The sequence below is a fragment of the Lutra lutra genome, chromosome 2, assembly GCF_902655055.1.
Source record: "Lutra lutra chromosome 2, mLutLut1.2, whole genome shotgun sequence".
NCBI lineage: Eukaryota > Metazoa > Chordata > Mammalia > Carnivora > Mustelidae > Lutra > Lutra lutra.
In genome coordinates, this window is record NC_062279.1 from 61,221,567 (window position 1) to 61,243,427 (window position 21,861).

The following is a 21,861-nucleotide window of genomic DNA, read 5'->3' on the forward strand; positions in this document are numbered from 1 at the left end:
AATTTACTTTTATTCTTACAAACATAAGAACAATTAACTTTCTTAAGATCTTTATTAATAAACAATGAAAAATTATTTTTCCTTATTATAGACCAAGTCATTCTAAGAAAGATATTTCTAAGCTGTAAAACAATAGAAGGACATCTTTTTCCTACTCATCAAGTAAAATTAATTTGGGGACTTTGCAGAAATTTCTAGAAAGTTTTGCCCAAAGTTTATCAATTTAACAATTTTTTGAAAATAATATACTTTAAGAATGATCCTAGGAAGGAATCCCTGAGACAGTATAAGATGGGAAAAAATGAAAGTCCCCCAAATACAAATATTTCCTTTATTCTTTGGGTATATGTATATTTTTGAGTGGATGTGCATTATCTTATACACTTTTTGAATAATCTTAAATTCTTCCTTAGTTTATAACTGGATATACAAATTTGAATCTAAATTCAGCATCTTTTCTTCATATAAGTGCATTGTACTACTCAATATTGTTCTGACTCATTGTCACAGCTTTGTCAGTATCAAGAATGCATATGTTTTATCATAATCTTGGATGTGTGTTTTTAGATAAAGTTTGTTTTTGGTAGGGAGGAAAGGTCATCGTAATCTGCATCAGTATCATTAGAGAACATTCAAATGTTGGGGTTAATTTCTAAAGAAATCACTTCATGTTTAACTTTAGAGTGTATGAACACTATATGTATTTGTTTAACTAAGAAAAAAAGAATAATCCCACAGTGGCCAATTGAAACATATGTTTCAACTCAAAGATAAAATCTGATTACCTCCAGTCTTGCAAATCATTTATTAATAAGTCATTGGTAATAGATATCATCTAAATCTTTTGAAGAGATATGGAGTGTTCTTTATCAAAGCTATGTGGTAGTCTAGTGGTAAATATAGGTATAAATATGCTTTTCCATAAATATAGTATAAGTATAAATATGTATAAATTCCATAAGTATAAATATGCTTATAGTTTTCTGAAGTCTAAAATTTCTTTGAATGGTAGACAGCAGATAATACTTTCCATACATAATTTAAATGTATTCCTCATCCAATTAAAATGTAGGACTGCACATTCTCTATTTCAAAATAACATTCCCTTCCAAAATCTTACTATTTTATAGGTCAGTTGAATTTGAGGATGACTCTTACCTCTCTATCCATTGTAATAGTTAACTTTTATTCAAATACCATGTGGAATTTACAAAGTGATTTTACATTCTTTGATTATCTAAGCAACATTATGAGTGGGAGGAAAGATTCTGAGAAGTTTTCACCTGCCCCATGAAATAACCAAATAAACCCGCTGAAAGGATTCTTGAGTGTTCTGTTCTATTTTTAGGTGGTATTTTAGTTTTTATATATGTTTCACTTAAAAATCCAGTAAGAAAAGCAACAACAATAATAATGAATAAAGTAAATAAAAATCCAGTAAGAAATTCCTCCTCCCTCATATTTAAATAATGATTTATTTAATTATTTTAAACCCCTGCTTAACTCACAAAAATATTTGGGTGTTTCACATTGAAAGGGACAGGTAAATTAAAATTTTAAAGCAGGAGAAAAAAGAAAGGAGCACGATATTAAAGGAGGGAAAGAACGAAAGAGGTTCGAAGGAGAATAGAAGTATTCTACAATGGTGGTCATGGGCTTGCTAGAGCTAAATGTGCTCATCTCTTCACATACCAGTCAGTGACATCAACTTGCTGCTTTGAAATTGGCCATGGTAAAAGTACTTACACCATGGAAATATACACAAATCAGGATTTTTTTTTTTTTCCAGATAGTCAGGTATCAGCTGACTGATATACATTGTAAAATGTATACTGATATTCATTGCCCTAAAACTAATTTAACCTTTGTGTTAAAATAACTGGAGTTATAACCTTCATTTTATTCCTCATAAAGCTTTGGAAATTTAGTAAGATGGTTTCAGAAATGCCTCAAGCCATGAACAATGGATACTGATGAGGAAATACAATCTATCCATTGTTTGTTCATTTCTTCATTTAGGAAATAGTTGGTGGGGCAGTGTCACATAATAGTTTACATTATTTGTCCTTCAGTCACAATCTCTGCTTTGCCACTTGTGGTTGTACATTTTGGACAAGTTATTTAAATCCTCTATGCCTCTGTGTCCTTATCCAGAACATAAAGATAATGACAAAATAGTATTAAACTCTAGAGTTGTTATAAAATTTAAGCAAGATAATGCTTGTAAATTACTTAGCATGGTCTCTGGCACATAGGAAGAATTCACTGTTACCTTTATAATGAGGCTTCCAATGTAGGTAAGATTCTTCCCAAGACACCAAAAAGACCAGAGATCCCTGCCTTCCAGCAGCTTGCAGTCTAGTGGAGAATTGGTCTAGTTCCTAATTTACATATCTGACATTTTGCTGTGTCTAACAAGGTCGCTGCCCAATATTTTATCCATTTACAGTTCAGTCTAGAAGTGTGTACTTTTTCAAATCTAAGGTCCAAAACTATTAAACCGCTAGGTTGTCATATCAAAGTTTAGTATAGCTACAAAACTCTTTTTGATTATCATCTTTATTCATTTTTAATTTCTCATGAATATTCTTGTAGTTTTTGTCAAACTCTTGTTAATTTATTTTCATGTAGCCTAAACACACAGCATAAAAGCTTGGCTTTCTCTAAATGCTTCCAACATCTCTATGAAATTTCCTTCTTCGAAAGAGTGTTTAGAGTCAAGATTTTGCTTTGGAAAATTGATACTTTTTGTAGTTTTATTATTTTGTTATTTCAAATAGATGTTTCACACAGTTTAATTTTATTGAGGCATTTTTTTTTCTTTTAGAGAAGGTGTTTTAAAGAACTGAACTTTGGAATACCACAGATACTATTATCCTGTGACACATATTGAGACAAAAAGAGCCCAGTGTTCAAGCCGTTCCCTGGTATCATAGTGGATTCCTTGGGTAACACCTATTACAGGTTTTATGGCAACTCACCACAGCCTGGACAAGATAAAAGGTCCAAGTCAATCCACCATCTAATATGCCATACTATATCAAATATCATAGTTCAAATAGGTGAAAAGCTTAAGGGAAAATAGAAATATGAAATTTCATTCCATCTGACAAATATAAAGTTTATGTAAAATAAATCTTATACATAAAATATTCAGGCCATAATAGTTTTTAAGTACATAATTGAGTATGTTTATATGTTTTTTCCCCCATAGGTGTGAGATATCAAGAAAACATTAATATTTGGAATAAGAAGCAACTAGGAAGCTGGATTTCTAGAAAGAACCACTTCTAGTATCTTTCCTCGGTGTAGGTCGTAACTTAAACCCAGCAAGACTGATTTATTTTGTTTATGTTTGAAAAGAGTGGGGAAGAGAATTGTTGAGGAAAGCTAGTGGTCTAGCGGTTTCTATCCAGAATAGCTCTCATTTGTACTTTTTAAGTCTGTTTTCACATTGGCTTCAGGAGACAAAACGTATAGTCCTGAACACAGATTTGGCATGGACCAATTGCTACATAACAGAAATCGTATACTTCATGAGAAACTTCCTAAAAACTCCGAATTGCCGGGTGTCCTCCCACAGCTTTCCAACCTCATATGAAACAGGTCAGATTTCTTTGTCAGGGAAGTGTGGTAGAGGCGAGCTTGGGTCCTGCAAGCATTTGAAAATTGTGTATACTTCTTGGAGAACTAGAACAGTGGGTGAATACGATGAAACAAAAATACAGCCTTGAAGAGACAAGACAGTGCCTTGAAAAGAATTCAGTTTTCAGGAAACCAAGAGAATAATTAGAGTAAGTTAAAAACATATCTAAAAGAAAAGCCAAATCTGAAAAAATAGGGGACGTTTTAAAAGAAAAGAAGAAAACTATGACTATTATAATAGGTCTGCAGTATATTATGGCTGCTTTCATTCTCAGAGAATTAGGTGGAAAAAAAAAAACAACAAAGAGTGAATAATAAAATGACACAAGACATTTTATGGAAATGTTAATCTCTAAGAAAGATTTATATGACAGGAAAACTACCAAATTTTTCCCAAGTACTCTTTAACTTCAATTTCTTCAACAGAGTAGATCATGCTCTCTTTCTCCCTGGCAAGGCGGATGGGCTAATGAACCTCTCAGATTTTCTCTGGAGTGCTTTCTGACACCAAATGAGAGTTTTTGCTCACACCAACCAATTATTCAGCACCAGCTGGGTGTCCAGTAATTTCAATTCTGATGCTAACTATCCAGAGTTAGCCCAGACACTACCAATTGAAATCTCAGTCCCACAAGACTGCCTCCACTTCCGGGACCAGTTGCAAATAGTGTGCCTAGGCTCTCCACATTTCTGCCCAACTGACTACAAATTCAGGGGTTCCCATAAACCTCTCCTCAGGCTTACTAACTCACAGAACTCAGGAAATTGCTTTATTAACTTTTACTGGTTTATTATAAAGTCTACAACTCATGAACAGCCCGATGGAATTGATGCATCGGGCAAGGTATGGGGGAGGGAGCACAGGGCCCTTCATGCCACCATCCCAGCACCTCATTATGTTAACCAACCGGGAGGCTATCCAAACCCTGTTGCATAGGGGGTTTATGGAGGCTTTATCATTTAATCATTAGATGTGACTGATTAAATCATGTGAGCTGGTGACTGAACTCAACTTTCAGTCTCTTTTCCCCCCCTGGAGGTTGGAGGGGTTGCTGAAAGTTCCAATCTGCTAATGCTAATCACATTTTTGGCTCCTCTGGCCACCAGCCCTCATCCTAAAGCTATCCAGGGGCCCACCAAGAGTGACTTCATTAGCATAGACTCAGGTAAGGTTGACAGGGGTTTATTGTGAATAACAAAAGACACCCCTGTCATTCAGGAAATTCCAGCTGTTTTAGGAGCTCTGGACCAGGAACCCAGGACAAAGACCAAATATATTTTTCATTATACCATAACTATATTATAAGCTGACTCAGGATCCTTAGGGAACTGACTCCTTCTGAGACCAAGTTATACTTTTGGAATTAGTGAAAAGCATTTCTTCTCATCTTTTCCAGGATTTGTGAAGAAACTAATACTCTACAGTATGTTTCAAAACTTATGAACAAAACAAAATAATACAGTTTTAGTGAGCTTGAAATCCTCTAGTTTGTAGAAATGGTTTGTCTACTGCATTTACTTTTTACCTTCTTTGCATCCTGTGATTAACACAGCAGTTCTGCTTGTGACAATTCATATGTGTCCACATGTTAACTAATGGTCTTCTACTTCTCCTCCTCCTCAATTCTGAAAGGTGTTATTATGTCATCTAGAGGGCGGTGGTTGTTCTTTCATAACTGACAGCCAAGAGAGGGTGCTTGCTGTGACAAAGCTTCCCTGAAATATCTCTGTGAATTCATAGATGAGGTCCACTTGTGCTGAGCTCCACATTTCAGGATGCTCACAGTAGGATGTGGCTAGGATGGCTCAGGTCGTAAGTAACTTTGGATCCTTTTTGAAAAACAGATTAAAATATCCATGTAGTAGGCAGAATAATGCCTCCTCCCAGAAGATGTCCTCATCCTAATCTCTGGAATATGTTACTTCACATGGCAAAGGGGAATTACGGTTGCAATGGAACTGAGTTGCTGGACAGCACATAGGGAGATTATTCTGGATTATCTGGGTGGGCTCAGTGGCATCACAAATTTCTAAAAGTGGAAGAGGCAGCAGAGGAGGTCTGAGTGGTGCCCAGGAGGCAGATTCATCCCTGTTACAGGCTTTGAGGATGGAGGGAGGAGGAAAAAAACCAAGGAGTGCCAGATGGCTTCTAGAAGCTGGAAAGGAAGAGGAAATGGATTCTCCCATAGAGCCTCCAGAAAGAAACACAGCCCTACTGACACATTTATCTTAGCCCAGGGAGACCCATGTTGGACGCTAACCTACAGATTTTAAGATAATAGATTTGTGTTGTTTCAAGCCACTAAGTGATAATTTTTATATAGCAGCAATGAAAAATGAATACATCTGGTATTGTATTTGAACCAACAATTCTCAAATAAACCTACTTCTCATTTCGGAATAGCAAAAGTTTCCAGCCTAAGAGAAGCAAAGGTTTTTGCATGAGGAGGAGCCCATGTTGGTGTCCAAGTTCTCTTGTTCCTTTCCTGGTGTGTAGGAACACAAAATATAGATACGTGAATAACAATAAGGGAGACATGCCTCCTAATAAAAGTATATATTTTATAAACAGTTTAAAAAATACCACCTCACTATTCTTATATTAATTCTCAGAAAGTCCTTTATTATTAAGAGACCACCAATTCTACTAGAGGTCTTCATTCACATCTGTGTCATATGCATAAAATAAATTGGAAGATGGTCTTATTGTTTGCAGAAACCCAACCTAACATTCTTCATGTAATTTAGATTTCATAAAACCAAGCTTTTTTTTCTTTTCCTTACAAAGTTTTAGAGTGGAGAAACCTTGGGTGCTAATATACTAGTTAGCCTGTGTGTCCAAAGTTACCCAGAATATGTATTTACTCCCTTTAATACTTGTTTTTCAGGCTGTGTGCATTTCTAATAGTGTAGCCATGTTTAACTCTCCCCCTCCCCCACACCCAAAAATCAACATCATGAAGAAGTTTGGTGAGAATGAAACAACAAAAAACTTACTTTGTTATCTGACTTTGTTATCTGTTTTCATGTATACTCTTATCTTTTGAGGGACAGAGAATTGTTCTTATCCCTGGTGCCAAGTACAATGCCTAACATATAGTAGGTATTTGATAAATACCTGTTCAACGAATATCAAATACAAACTTCTTTTTTTACAAAGACTATATATAACAAGGCATATCATGAACTTAACACTGCATTATTTCATTTAATTTACATTTCATTGCTTTCTCAATACCATAAGGCCGTTCTTCTGTAAACTACCAAACTTGAAGCTAGTCCCTTGCTAAAGGGTTACTAAGAAAAAGTAAGAAGAAGTGAGAAATGGTGCTTATAGTTCAGTGCTGCCCGGTCTTGTTTCCTAAAATATATAAGCTAGCGTTCCCTGAAAAGATTAAGGCAAATTTTAAAGATAGAGCTCAGAAAAAATTGACCTTAGCCACATTGAAAGTATGAAGGGAATGTTTTCCTTAAAAATCATAATGAAAAACCATGCCCACAATGTCTCTTAAAAAAAGAATCTTTATATATATAATATTTATCTTACATATTATATATATTATATAATCATTTTATCATTACCTCTCTTATTCTAATAGATATTTCCATTTTCTTCAAAGAAGAGGAATATTCTTGGTCAATCGGTGAGGAGAACTTTGATGTGTTCATCAGGGAAGAGTTTGTCCCAAAACTATAGGACTACATCTGATCTTGTACTCACATTAAATTCATCAATACTCTCTGGGGTTTTTTACTCTTTTCTGTTGAGCCTGCGAAATTGCTCCTGAAAGCTGAATGATAACTAGAATGGCAATTAATTACTTATTTAAGGTCTCTTAAGAGAGTTTTACGATTTACTCTGAAACATGGGTCAATTCAAAGTATGCAAGGACATTATTTTCAAATCATTCAACTATCTGATTTTGATAAGTCATTTGTGCTTGGTGTGGTGCTGCCCAGAAGTTGATGCAGTTTGAGAATGCTAAGCAGAGGTAAAGGAAGTGTCCTGTGGCAGGTAGCCTATGATGGTTGGGTGAAGTTTCAGTCAGTAAACTTTAAAAAAAAAAAAGAAAAAGAAAGGCATTAGCCCCTAACTAAGAGAACCCTAAAGTGTTATTTGTAAATTACTTGCCAATTTCTAGCACTGATGTACATTCCCAGAAAGACAAGGTGCACATCAAGCATTCAGTATAAATAATAGAGTACAGAGTATAATGGGCACGTTTTGATAAATTACAGCTTTTCACATGAGTCAGGATAAGCATTTTGGACATTGGTTAATGTTTCCAAAAGTATAATGTTAGAAGTCAATGTCCCTGAACCATGACTCTCCCGTTTGCCATTCTGTTAATTGTCTTTCTCCCTTTTCAGCCAGCTTGACTGAACTAATCACTAGAGGTTCATTCTCCCTGATGCTCACTAGAAACAATTTGATAATTTGACATTTCTGGAAGCAGTGCATGATTTTCATTCCATAAAGCTACACATAATTGAGGTAAAAGGGAAGGAAGAAGAGTCAATAACGTTAGTAACATTAGCCCAAGGGCTTTCTCCTGAGAGCTGGTCTGGCTGGTTTGCCCTGCTTTCTGGCACCAATGCTCAGGGTCTCAGGCTGGGCACTTCCCTGGTGAAGACCATAGTTGAAGCAACCAGAGAGCCCTGGAGGCCTCAAATGTCTGCATTGTAGACTCTAGCAGACCTTGCTCCAAAATTAAACCTTTAATGCCCAATCAACCTGTTTCTCCATATAAATCTTGAAAAATGGCCCCTACCTCAAATGTACGTTTGCATTTGAGAGGTAAATCATGATTCGTCAGTCACATACTTTAAATCGAAGATGTAACTCTGAAGGCCAATTCAAGCTAAACGTGAGCCTATAGATACTTTAATCTCCTGACAGTGGTGATATATCCCCCCTTCTCAATCTCTGAACATTTAGGAGTCATGTTACACTACAGAGTTTACAAAGCTAATTTCGGGAGACATTCTAGTATATTTACTTACTTAATACATTAAACTTTTCATCAATATAGTTATGAAAGTGAGTATTTCTCTGAAATAACTTAGGAATCAGTCATGTTTCTAAGCCAACCAGATCACTACTTTGTGCCTCAAAGCTGACTTTAAAAATACGAAATCATTTGTCATAATCAAACAAAGGTAAATCCTACGAAAAATTCAGAATTATGGACTTTCTAAGATTCCATTTTAAATTTATTTTCTGGTCATTTACATGTCTCATTCTTTTTCTGTATTTGGCACTTCAACAAATGCCAGTGATGCCCCCAAATTCATTCATGTGATAGGTGACTCTCTAAAGTGAACCGTTGTCTTCTGTCACTTGTGGATTTGTTTAAATCTCTTTCCCTATCTTTTTACAGTACCTGAATTCTACATTCCTAATTCCCGAAAAGCAACTAGCAAATTCTAAGCCATGCTGCTTTCCAACTCAAAATGTATCTCAAATGATTTGATTAAAAACTACAAAAGAACTACTTTCAGCAAAAGCTTCTTATAGTTGGAGCACAAATATTTGTGAAGTGGGCACAAAGTCCTTATCCTGCACTCACAGCTGTAAAGTGAAATACACTCGGAAGAGGAATTAATCACAAACTAAATCCCATCCCTCAGCTTTTTTATCCGTCAAAGAGGCTTAAATGTGCTTTTCTACAATCAGTCTTAGTTATGCATCCCAGCTTTCAATGTCTCATAAGAGGAAATATTTGTTTAATGAAAATATTAAAAAACAGCAACATCCAATCAATATTAAAATCACTATAAGATAATCTGAAAAACAAAGGTTCATTTCCATTAATCATATCATTAGGTCCTAGATCCATACCGTTCAGGGAGATTGTCTTCATTGAAATTCCTACCAAGCGTACTGTGACATGCAAATGAAGAGGTTGACTTTTTTGACACTCGAATAATGCTTTGGTAGTGTTCTGGCTATTTGTATCCATTTTAGTATTTACACGCTCTTAAAGTTTGGATGTCTCCACTTTGGATGGCATATATCTGAAGCAGTTTTTCTCTAATCCAGGAGATAAATCAAGCAAAGTTTACTTTAAGTGAGCTTTGATGCCTAAACCTTTAAACTCTTCAATCCATGTAGAATCCAAACCACACCCACTCTTAGTTTTGGTAGCAACACATGCTCTTTTTGGGGACAAGAGCATGAGGGTGCTTCCATTACTGAGCATGACCTTTGAAGAAGTCACAGTGCTGGAGATCATCTCCCTCCTGTAAGACGCCTATGGGGTCACTTCCAGCTGTTGGCCACAGGAGACGTGGTCTGTAATGCAGTCGTGTGGGTAAGGTGATGTCCTAGCCACAATTGCTTCATAGTTTCCATGACACGCCGTGCGCCGGTTTGGATAATTCCTCAGACTACAGAGAAAGAGCTCCCTGGCTTTTTAGACTTTGAACTTTAAAACTCTGATCTAGATAATTTCAGATACTTTAATTTCATTATAGAAACCCCTAGACTACTTGTGGGATAAAACAAATGCTCAGACCATATTGAGTTTCATCAAGCTGAATTAGCAGAAAATAAAGATAAAATGCCTTTCTATTTAAGAACATGATGATGTTTTAATTGTTACAGCATTTGGCATGCCTAACGTATACAAACCTTGACATTCATATAATAACAAAGAAAGTTGTTTGGGATCTTTCTTTTATTTCCTAGTGTCCCCTTTCCTCTCTAGTATTTCTCCCACCCCCAAGCCAGCCCTGGTTTTTAGCCTCCTCTGGTTTCTCCATCCTTCTATAAAGAAAAGCTCTATGCTGTGAAAGATACATGTAAAAATACCTCATTCCTATGTAGATAGGCCAAGGCTGCTTATTACCTAGTTATGATGAACAGACCACCATCGTTGTGACAACTGATGTAGATGCCTCCAGGGTAAAACAAAGGTTTACATATTACACAAGCAATTTAACTGTTTTCTAAACATATTGCCAAGACAGTGGGAGTTGGCAGGCCACACTGTGTTTTAGGTCTAGGAGACTTGGATTAGAAGTGACTGCTGATTATGAACCTTTTTATTTGTCTTCTATGAACTACAAGCAACCTAGTAACCCGGCAAAGAATTCTGCATAGCACTTAAACTTGTCTCCCTAGCTTCCCGAGATTGCACACACAAATCACTTGACAAAAGTGGGGTAAGGGTCTTGTGCCTAGATAACCACACAAGACAATTGTCTTGTTCTAACCCTTAAAGAGTTCCGCAAAGTGAAATGTTTTATAATCCTTTTTTGTGCAGTAGGCAAGGAAGAAAAGAAAAGAGTTTGGGCAAAGATTATCCAGAAGAAAGAAAGAGACTCTTTTGGGGTTCCAGTTGAAACACAATAAAGAACATAATTAACTTCACAATTCTTTGTGTTTTTCATTTGACTGCAGGGAGGAGATGAAAGAGGTCTGCTAAGCCTTGCATTCCATCCCAATTACAAGAAAAATGGAAAGCTGTATGTGTCTTATACCACCAACCAAGAACGATGGGCTATCGGGCCTCATGACCACATTCTTCGAGTTGTGGAATACACAGTATCCAGGTATCACAAAAATGCCCCGTGACATATTTTTCAGTTTTATTTTCTCTTCCTAATTATTTTAGAAGTTAAGGTGACAGTAATTAAGCCACAATCTCCACCTTGCTGAAACCCGCATATGTGTCCTTAAGGAGAACTGAGAGAAATGGTAGCTTTGACACTTTTCCTCAGTTATCTTTCAGCTTACATGCTCCTTCTAAAACATAGAAAATAATGTCACTTATCGGAAATTTTTATTAGATCCATTTCAAGCATATGTTTCCTTATTTGCATACTAAGTGCCTCCTCCCCTATTTGTGTACGGTTTACTTTCCGGTGAATTCACCTTACAGCTTTAACAATTACGGTGTTGCTTCCTCCCTCCAATGTAGAAAAAATCCCCATCAAGTTGATTTGAGAACAGCCAGAGTATTTCTTGAAGTCGCAGAACTCCACAGAAAGCATCTAGGAGGGCAGCTGCTCTTTGGCCCTGACGGCTTTTTATACGTCATTCTCGGTGATGGGATGATCACACTGGATGATATGGAAGAAATGGATGGTTTAAGGTAAAAAAGAAAAAAAGTTCCCCTTGACATTAAAATGTTTTTAAATCCCATTCCAGGGCAAAAGGCGTGAGGGCCAGTGAGTTAAGAACTGTCTTTGGGAAGAAAAATAAATAAATAAATAAAAAGACTTGTCTTTGAATTATGTCGCCTTGGTTAACTATTTAACTTCTGTTATGGATGTCTGCATTTATTAAATGATAAGGAAGTCTGTCTTTCACTGGTGGTGTATTTGGAAGTCGCTGTTCCCAGATGTTGGAAAGTGCATTAGTGCCGCGTGGGTTGCGGGATACACAGCCCGGGGAACGTGCAGCTCCCTGCGCATGCTCTGCGCTGCAGCTCGTGCCACCTGCTTGGCTGGACTCCCAGGCTCCAGGGGCGCTTGGGCGGGCGCGGGAAAGGCATGGACCGGCAAAAGAGAAAGAACAGCTGCAAAATGCGGCACGCGGTGGATGCTGCAGTCCTCGGCCACCATTGAGCTGCGTGGCGTGCTGACGCTTGTCTGAAACCAACCTGCCCCTGGTTTCGTTGCCCATGATTCGGAATTTTGTAACTTTAATATTTTCGTCTCAAAGGAGGGAATGATTCTTTGGACTGTAGAGCAACCTCCCCACATTTGGTTTAGGTGAAATATGTAACAAAGGCAGAAAACACTGAACCTTGTCCTCCAATTTCGCAGTGATTTCACAGGGTCGGTGCTCCGGCTGGACGTGGACACGGATATGTGCAGCGTGCCTTATTCCATACCGAGGAGCAACCCGCACTTCAACAGCACCAACCAGCCCCCAGAAGTGTTTGCACACGGCCTGCACGATCCAGGCAGGTGAGAACACAGTCTGTACCGCTCCCCCCCTCCGCCCCCACCCGCCTGCTCTAAAGCCGGGCTGGGATTCGGGAACTGGGAGAAGAAAGAGGGGTCCACACACAGAGCATCCACGGGTGATGTCCAAGGTTTAGCCTCCAGAAATCACACCAGCCCATTATCTGAGCACTCTTTTCTTCTATTACTGCATGAAGCAGATAGAGAAGGCAGATTGGACATACCGAAAAGAACAAATTCATGGAGAAAAATTCCTTTAAGGTTCTGGAGTGTTATTAGAAAAACGCTGTTGGACCAGTGTAATGATTAAGACTTCAGTTCAAATTTAGAGAGATAATAAACTTTCTAAATTATCTCCTTAAACCCCTCTAAATGAAATTTTCCGTACACATTAATTTTTTAAAATTTATTTCTATTTATTTTAAGATTCATTTATTTGAGAGAGGAGAGGAGGGGCAGAGGCTGAGGGAGAGTCTTAAGCAGATTCTGTGCTGAACTCCGAGCCCCACACGGTTTGCCATCTCACAATCCTGGAATCAATACACTGGGATCATGATCCTGAGATCATGACTTGAGCTGAAACCAAGAGGTGTTCCATTTCCATACACATTAAATGGGGGTGGTAATAGCAACCTTGCAAGAAGGCTATAATGATTTATTACAAATCTAGAAGTAAAGCACAAAGTAGAGTGCCTGACACACATGGTAGGTTTTAAATAAATTACAGGTCTTATCATAGCTTTACTTAACATACAATGGTACAGTATCAGTTTGTAAGGACTTGAGCTCAATGTTAACATTTTTTCCCTTGAAAAAAAATTATAATCTAAAGGAATTCATATTGATTGTTTACTATAATGAACTATAAAGAAAGGAGTACTAAGATGTAGAGTGAGAAATTTGGGGTATACTTTTAAAATGCTATGAAGTATATTATAGCAATTCTATGATGAAGGCTTCATCCAATCTGTGGTCCCTTATTCATACTATGGGATATTTGGCCACATTCATTCATTTACTAGCTAAGTTATTATTGCTATTTAATGTTTATTGAGTGTTCACTATGTGCAAGGTGAGTATTTCTTGAACTTTTTATTTTTATAATCCCTCATGCCCTTCATCTCCCCTCCATCAAAGTCCAAGTCTACAGTTCATTTCCTTTTTGGCATCTCAGCAGATCTTAAAATCTGTGCGACAGGGAATACTTAAGGTGGGTTCAGGATGTGGAGGAAACTGTCACATTCCATTCCTATAGCTCAGAACTCTCAGATACCACCGCAAAGCAGCACTTTGAAGTCCTGCACCCTGAGTCACGGCAGTCTCACTGGAGCTTTCGTGCAACCTTCCTGGGGGTCCTGGGCCCTCCGTGCAAAAACGCAGGGTGAGGCGCTTTACAGATCTTGCATATGGCAGGACGCCTAAGCCGTGGAGTCTTACCTCCTCGGGCAGCAGGGGGCTAAAGGGAACTTGTGCCTCCCTCTAAGAGCACTTCAAGCAGAGAAAGATTTAATAAAGCAGAAAGGAAATTCAGATAATTAGTGGCTAAAAGTAAAGCTGACTTGTGTTAAGCACCTTGGGTGCAGAGTACTGAACTAAGTATCTCAACCACTTTAATTCATTTATGCCTCTCAGCAGTACTCGGTGGTAGCTGGCCTGGAGCATAGATATTTCCCATATACCCCCCGACCACCACACCTGGCATAGCCTCCCCAGTAGCAACATCCACCACCAGAGTGGGATATTGTTACAATGCATGAACCTACCTTGACACATCCTTATCACCCAAAGTCTAGAGTTTCCATTAGGGTTCACTGGGGGTTGTACATTCTATGGATTTGGACAGGTGTATAATGACGTGTATCCACCATAGGGTATCCTACAGAGTTTCACTGTCCAACTTCTTTTTTTCCATAAGAAACTAAAGGTTAGAAGGGTCAAGCGGTTCTCAGTGGCCTTAGTATTCAGCCAGAGCTAGGCCTGATGGCATCTCCACCTTTGGGAAGCCTGGGCTTTCCTTCCAGATCTGCTTCTTTCTTGATAAGAAGAGGTCAAACTTTTTGTCGTCGTTTCTTCTTCTTTAAAAGGAAGACAATACAGGAAAGCTCTCTCTGCCTATATGGATTTAGTTCCACCTTAAGTCATATCACGTCTGTGTCCTGTTCCCTGCCAGGCATTGTACTCTGAAACACTGAATTAAAGAGGACAATAAAGGGACTGTTGCCACAGAACAGCTAACTCTTCTTTGGCAGCTCAGACTTGTAGTTTCCCTATGATGAATGGGATCATTTGGATGCACCAGTTTTTGTTCCACAGTTGTTGATACTGCTGACATGATCGCTGCATATGACTCTTAGCGTTTCTCAAGACCCAGAACTTACTCTTAGGTTGTTTTGCTTTCTAGTTTATTTAATGGTTTGGTTCGGTTGTCAAGTCATTACTGCATTTTGTTGACCTAAAACAGTGATTCCTTGTGGGATGATTTTGCCTCCTGTGAACATTTGGCAACGTCTAGGAACATTTTTGGAAAGGTTCATGCTACTGACATCTAGTGGCTGGAGGCCAGAGATCCTCCTAAACATCCTATGTGCTCAGTACAGAGCCTCCTTCTCCTCCCCTCTGCTAGTCTCCTATTCAAAGAATTCTCTGGCTCAAAATGTCAATAATGTCAAAGTTGAGAAACCTAAAAACAAGGCAACACTGTTTTCCACATTTGTGAGAACTTCAAAAATTATATTATACAGCTTCATTCTTTTCCCAACCCAAACTCCACATGCCCAGTCCCTCGTGGACTTAAACATTCAACAAATATTGAGCCCCTTTTATAACCCTGGGTTTGAATAGGGTAACAGAAATACAGGGATAAAGAAGCTGGAAGTGGTCCCTGTGCTCGTAGAATTTACAGTCAATGGCTTAGGTCATGGAAATATTCTAGTTCCAGACTGGGGGTGACATGAAGACACAGTTAAGGTAAAAGACTTCAGTGGTTGTGGTAACCGGCTTTCTTTTATTTTATTTATATTATTATAGCGTACACTTTCTTTCCTTTGTTAGAGCAGCTTGAGCTTTAGACTATAACAATTCCATGTACAAAACACAAAACTAATACCAAAACTAATTCTATTTTGTGTGTTGCTGATGTGAGTTGATGATACCACTGGCTTGCATACCTTACCAGTGCATTATATATGTGACAGTCCTTAATAACACACTAACAAATGTTTTAAGTCTCTATGCACATTCATACTAGAGAGAGATACCAAGAAAAATTAGGAAATATTCTCCAGAGGTTGTTTAGCTTGAGCAGAGTAAACAAACAAATCTGAATGTTTCTGTTGAGGATCCCAAGGAAATAGCCAGCGGGTTCTTGCCAGCCCACAGAGGGGTTCCTATGTCGGGAATCCCCAGTCAGAGTTTAGAAAAGATCCTGGCAAGAAATCATGGATGTCCCTCTTTCGTTATGCAGATGTGCTGTGGATCGCCATCCCACTGATATAAACATCAATTTAACAATACTTTGTTCAGACTCCAATGGAAAGAACAGATCATCTGCCAGAATCCTACAGATAACAAAGGGGAAAGATTATGGTAAGTAGTGCATAATTTGTTGATTTGGCTTTAGTTTGGGCCTTGTTTTATTTTAATACATTAATTGAAGAGAAATGGATTTCTACAAAAGGAGCATTTGGGAAAGCATAAAAACACTGACCTAACAGTGGTAAGGGAGTAAATTGCACAAGTTTTTAAAGGTCCAGTGATGCTTACAAGCCCTAGGAATTCCATTTGGGTAATTACCTTTCCCATGGACTGAAGTGTGCTCTGTAGGTCCAAAAATTTAATGGACCTTCAAAAATTAGCTGTTTATATTTTGCTCATCTGAGAGTCAAAAATGAATAACTGCTATTTATTTAATATATAAAGGAGAACTTGTCTTAACATCTTACATACAGCAGAAAAAAACAAGTTCAAGGTAAGAAATTTCTCAATACCCTATATGCTAGTCTCAGCAATTAGAAAAATAGTAAGTGTTTCAAATAAGAATGCAATTTTTTAAGTGCCTATTTTAGAGAAAACAACATAATAGACTTGTAAAAACACGTTATTTACGCAAGTCATGAAAATGGGGTGTTTAGACATTATTTTTAATAACATGATTACTGGAGTGTTTTAGAGATGCATATAAAAATTAAGTTGGATAATAATGAAGGCCAGAAAACTTAACACTTTTTAGTGTTTTAGTATTTACTCCTTTTGGAGGAAGCAATATATCAAAATTATTATGATTCAGGGAACACAGTAGATTAAGATTATTAAATTGATCACTCCTTCTATTTACTCATTCAATACAGATATTTATTTAGCACCAGGAATGAAACAGCTGTGTTAGTTCATGTGGTATTCAGTTATTTCACTTTATTTTTTTTTTCAGGTATTCATTCGTGTGTGTGTGTGTGTGTGTGTGTGTGTAACTTATAAAAGCCAAACCAAAGAATGACACGGTTTGAAAAAAAATCTTATATGAGTCACTGGTTTGATGGAATTTGGTTATATTTGTGCAGATTAAATTAAATTCTCCAATCACATTAATTGGGGTTCAGCTGCAACTGGCTACAATATTGATAGCCTTACATTTTTGTTTTCAAAACACATCCCCAGAGTCCTCTCACTGCATATGTATAGAGCAAATCCCCATGGTGTACACTTTAAATGCTTTACAACTTTGTCATTTTTACTGCAATAAAGCAGATAACAAAAATAAAACCCAGATAACCACATCCACTGTACTTACTACATGCCAGCCCCTGTAGTAACTGTACCAACCTGACTCCTTGCATTCCCCGAACAACTGTGTGGTAGGCACCGTTATTGGCCACATTGTACAGATGAGGCAACTGAGACGCAGAGAGGTTAATGATCATACAACATACAGTGGCAAGGTCTGGATTGAAGCCAGCCCCACTGATTCCAGAGTTCATGACCTTAATCATTCAGTTATGCTGCCTCTCACTGAACTGGTTAAAACTTAATCTTTTCTACTTTTTCTAATACAGTCACCATAACTACATGGGAAGGGAGAATTACTTTAAAATTACCATCTTCCCACAAAGGCTTTTGCTTAAAATACTGCCTGTTGATAATGACTTATTTGACATTAAGCACATAATAAGTAATTTTCAGATTAATTTGCAACTGGCTTTAGATCTTTTCCATTGCAATTAGCGTATGTATAGTCAAGTATATAATGACATGCATGGAAAGTCTGAGATATGTAACTATACACTTGTAATTAGGGAGAATGGCTGCATTAGACATTGTTAGCCATAGAACTCCATAAACAAAACTATTAAACTAGTTTAAATGAAGATATCACTTGAGTGACAATGTTTTTAAATATACAAATGTGGTTTTAAAGTCCTTTTATGTACTATACTTTCCTTTTCATTAAAATATGATTTTTCAAACATTTTATATAACTTGACAGTGGTCTGGCTTAATTTACTCAATATATGCAGAAGCATTTCTACAAAAAAAAATCCATTTTAAAACAATTATTTTGTGTAAGTCTTTTGATTCTTAAGTAAATAACCATGGTTTCCAAAATATCCAGATTCTAATTTCATTGAAAATTTGGTATCTGTGGCAATTATAACAGCAAGCATTTGCGGAGCATTTCCATTTCAGCAAGCTTTGCATGGAAGCTTTTTGTATTTTATACTATTTAAGCAACAGGACTTAATTATTTTTACTAAATATCTAGAACAAGGATTCATCTTGTGTATCATGGAACATATTTTAGATTTAACGTAAATTACCGTAATAATATTATGATAATATTACTTGGCCTCTGTTACTTTTATTTCATAAAAATGTTTCATTTGATCTAATGTTATGTTTCTTTCTTTCCAGAAAGTGAGCCATCACTTTTGGAATTCAAGCCATTCAGTAATGGTCCTTTGGTTGGTGGATTTGTTTACCGGGGCTGCCAGTCGGAAAGACTGTACGGAAGCTATGTGTTTGGAGACCGTAATGGGTAGGTTCCCTGATACCACAATTTGATGTATCAGATGACATATCCATTGATTAGGGGGCAAACTGCCATAAAATATTCAAATGATTGTCTCTCTTTGGGGATCAGGTCTGGGACACACATGAACATTATTATTTTCTTTTTTGTTTCATTATGTATGATGGTTTAATTAAAGAACTTCCGAAGACATGCTTTTTAAACAAATTTGATTAAGTTCATGAAATAATTTTTAAGAACCGAGAAGTCTTCAGATGGACTTTTCATATTATGTAAGCTTTTCCCTTCATCCTTAACATAAATTTACCATGACAATGAGTAATTTGAAAACTATTGTTATACATGACTTGTGTAAATATTTTCCAAATTATTTGGAAATTGGAAGGCTAAGGAATTTTGTTTTTGCCAGACTTTTAGAACTTTTAACAACAGAACTTAATTTGTCTCTATCAGTAAGAATACTACATAATTAAATTTTAGCCTCCTTTTTATAGGTCACTGTGTGGATAATTCTCAGGAACTCTTAGTGATGAAACCCAGATTATGAATCTTGTTTCCCAAATCACTGGCATTCAGGCATATGGCAGAGCTTCTATGCTTGGTCACTAAAAGGAACTAGAAAAGTTTACTGACCCCATGATCTTCCCCCTGTCCCTCTCTCTGATTAATAGCACAGCATGGAGTCTAGTCCTGGAGAGGAAGTATCATTCTCTGGATGAAGGGGAGGGCTTTTCTCATACTCAGGTACTTTTAGTGCCCCCCTCCAAACAAAATACTATCTTTAAGTACTTTCTCCCCACATGAGAATTTCACAGTATTCACACACATTATGGGCTATAATATTTTTCCTTTAGAAGACAGGTGTATCTTACAACACTTATACATTGTGAACTTTATTCCAAGCATTTGATTAACTTATTTAGTTTTAAGCAAAAGCATATTTTCATTGTAAGTTTACGGTATCTTTTTGTTGTAGGAATTTCTTAACCCTCCAGCAAAGTCCCGTGAGCAAGCAATGGCAAGAAAAACCACTCTGTCTGGGCAACAGTGGTTCCTGTAGAGGTTACTTTTCAGGTCACATATTGGGATTTGGAGAAGATGAATTAGGTACTGTACAAACTATTTCTGTGAAGTTTCATTCTCACTCCCTTACCCAAGAGGCTTTGTTTTGCTCTGAAGAATAAGTGTAACAATCTCGCCCTCCATTTGCTGGCGATATAACCCGCAGCAAGGGTGACCTACCGTGGAGATTAGAGACGGCCCAGCTACGTATTCTCTCCCAGTGACCTTTCTCTGGGGGTCTTTACATCTATTTCCACTCCAAAAATATAAAAGTAACAGAGCAGGAAAATGGAAGGCATGAACAAAAGAGAATTTTGGGGTCCTTAAAGAGAGAAAGTCTTAAATGTCTACTGATATTTCAGATAAATCTGAGTCATTTGTTTCTATTCTCTATCTGAAAACTTCCCACTTATCCATGCCTCGTGGAATAAATAAAAAAATCTGTTGTAATCTCAGCCTCACCTTATCCTCTATTTCTGAATTTTTCATTTAATTTTTGTTTTTTTGGGGGGTCCGTTGAGGCATGCAGTTTGTACACGATAAGCTGAATTTGTAGCTCTGCTTTCCAACAGAATAAAAATTATCTTCTGGACTATACCATATTTGTTAGTATGTTATCAAAATGTGCACAGCTTACAAGCAAAAAGAAGTTGAAATTGGAATACCATCGAAGAGTGAAAATGCTCCTAATTTTAAATTATAGAGATAAATGTAGCTTTCATAATGACCCTATTTAAAGAACAGCATCCAAATAAACCATGGCCACTATGCTCCTTTAGCCTCCAAGATGAATTTTAGGTCTTAAGAAAGAAGTGTGTTTCCCATCTAAATCAGAATATTTTCTTTTCTTCTCTTTTTTATTTATTTGTCAGAAAGAGAGACAGAGAGAGAGAGAGAGAGTGCACAGGCAGAGAGAACCATAGGCAGAGCGAGACAGAGAAGAAGACACCCCACTGAGGAGGGAACCCGATGCGGGGCTCAATCCCAGGACCCCGGAATCACGACCTAAGCCGAAGATAGGCACTTAACTGACTGAGCCCCCCAGGTGCCCCTAAATCAGAATATTTTCCCTAGAAGTCCAGCTTTGGTTTCAATACATCAAATGCAGAATTTATCAGGAATAGTTCCATGCCATTCACTTAAGTTAACAAGGGGACTTAACACATATTTCAGAGCTACAGAAATGTAAAGATTTAAAGAAGAGTCCTCAAATCCCTTCTTTTCTTATTCCAGAATTGAAAACATTTACAGTTAATTTTCCCTGGATATCTCCTAGCTCACTCAAAAGAACCAAAGAAATAACACTTTCTCACTGAAATCCTCTGCTATATAATCTAAGTTTCACTGGCAAACTCTGGTTTTAAAATATAAATGAGGATTAAATGGTTTGTGGCAGAATTAGAGATGAATATTTAGATGCTGTGACTGAATCATTCTGTTTTCCCCAGATCTGACTGCACATGACTCACCATCAATCACCTGTTAGTGTCACCACCATTGGTTAAAATACCCAGACATCTATCTGCCCTTAATACCATGTTGGGAGCAGAACTAACAAAGGAAGCATATACAATCCTTAGGGTCTGGAAGCTATAGCATCGTATATACTATATAATTATAATTAAACATGCTTTCACTGAATTATGCTTTAATGTGAAACTCTTTGGCTTTAATTAAGAGCCACATTGTGGGGGTTGTCTGGCTAGCTAGGTCAGTAGAGCAACCCAACTTCTGATCTCGGGGTTGTGAGTCTGAACCCTATGTGGGGTATAGGGATTCCTTTTTTTAAAAAGCGGGTGCTTGGCTGGCTCAACGGGAGGAGTGTGCTACTCTTGATCTTGGGGCTGTGGGTTCAAGCTCCGTGCTGGGTGTAGAGATTACCTAAATAGATAAGACTTCAAAAAATTTTAAGAAGATTAAAAAAACCAAAGAGCGGCGACTTCCCCGACTCACTATCCCCCTCTCTCTCTTTCTGTGCATCGTGGAACCTCGCCAGAGGGTGCTTGCAATAAAGTTCATCTCTCGGAAAAAAAAAAAAAAAAAAAAAAAACCAAAGAGCCATATAAGAAAATGAGTAGGTTTTTGCACTTTTTGAAACAAAAAGTATTGAGAGTCTGTTTTCTGTGTGTGTGTGTGTGTGTGTGTGTTTAGCTATAAATCCAGGAGGTTCGTTGTAAGGATTAAATGAAATAAAATACATAAAGTACTTGACAAAA

The 21,861-nt window shown here is 37.3% G+C and overlaps 1 protein-coding gene across 1 annotated transcript in view; it reads left to right on the plus strand.

Moving 5' to 3' along the window:
* The window catches only part of HHIP (hedgehog interacting protein), a 94,248-nt gene that overhangs the window by 47,487 nt on the left and 24,900 nt on the right, over window positions 1-21,861 (plus strand). The window contains exons 5-10 of the mRNA XM_047717553.1: window positions 11,051-11,202; window positions 11,571-11,744; window positions 12,421-12,564; window positions 16,025-16,146; window positions 18,466-18,589; window positions 19,560-19,690. Of these exons, the coding sequence (XP_047573509.1) occupies window positions 11,051-11,202; window positions 11,571-11,744; window positions 12,421-12,564; window positions 16,025-16,146; window positions 18,466-18,589; window positions 19,560-19,690 (847 nt within the window). The remainder of the gene's footprint in view (window positions 1-11,050; window positions 11,203-11,570; window positions 11,745-12,420; window positions 12,565-16,024; window positions 16,147-18,465; window positions 18,590-19,559; window positions 19,691-21,861) is intronic.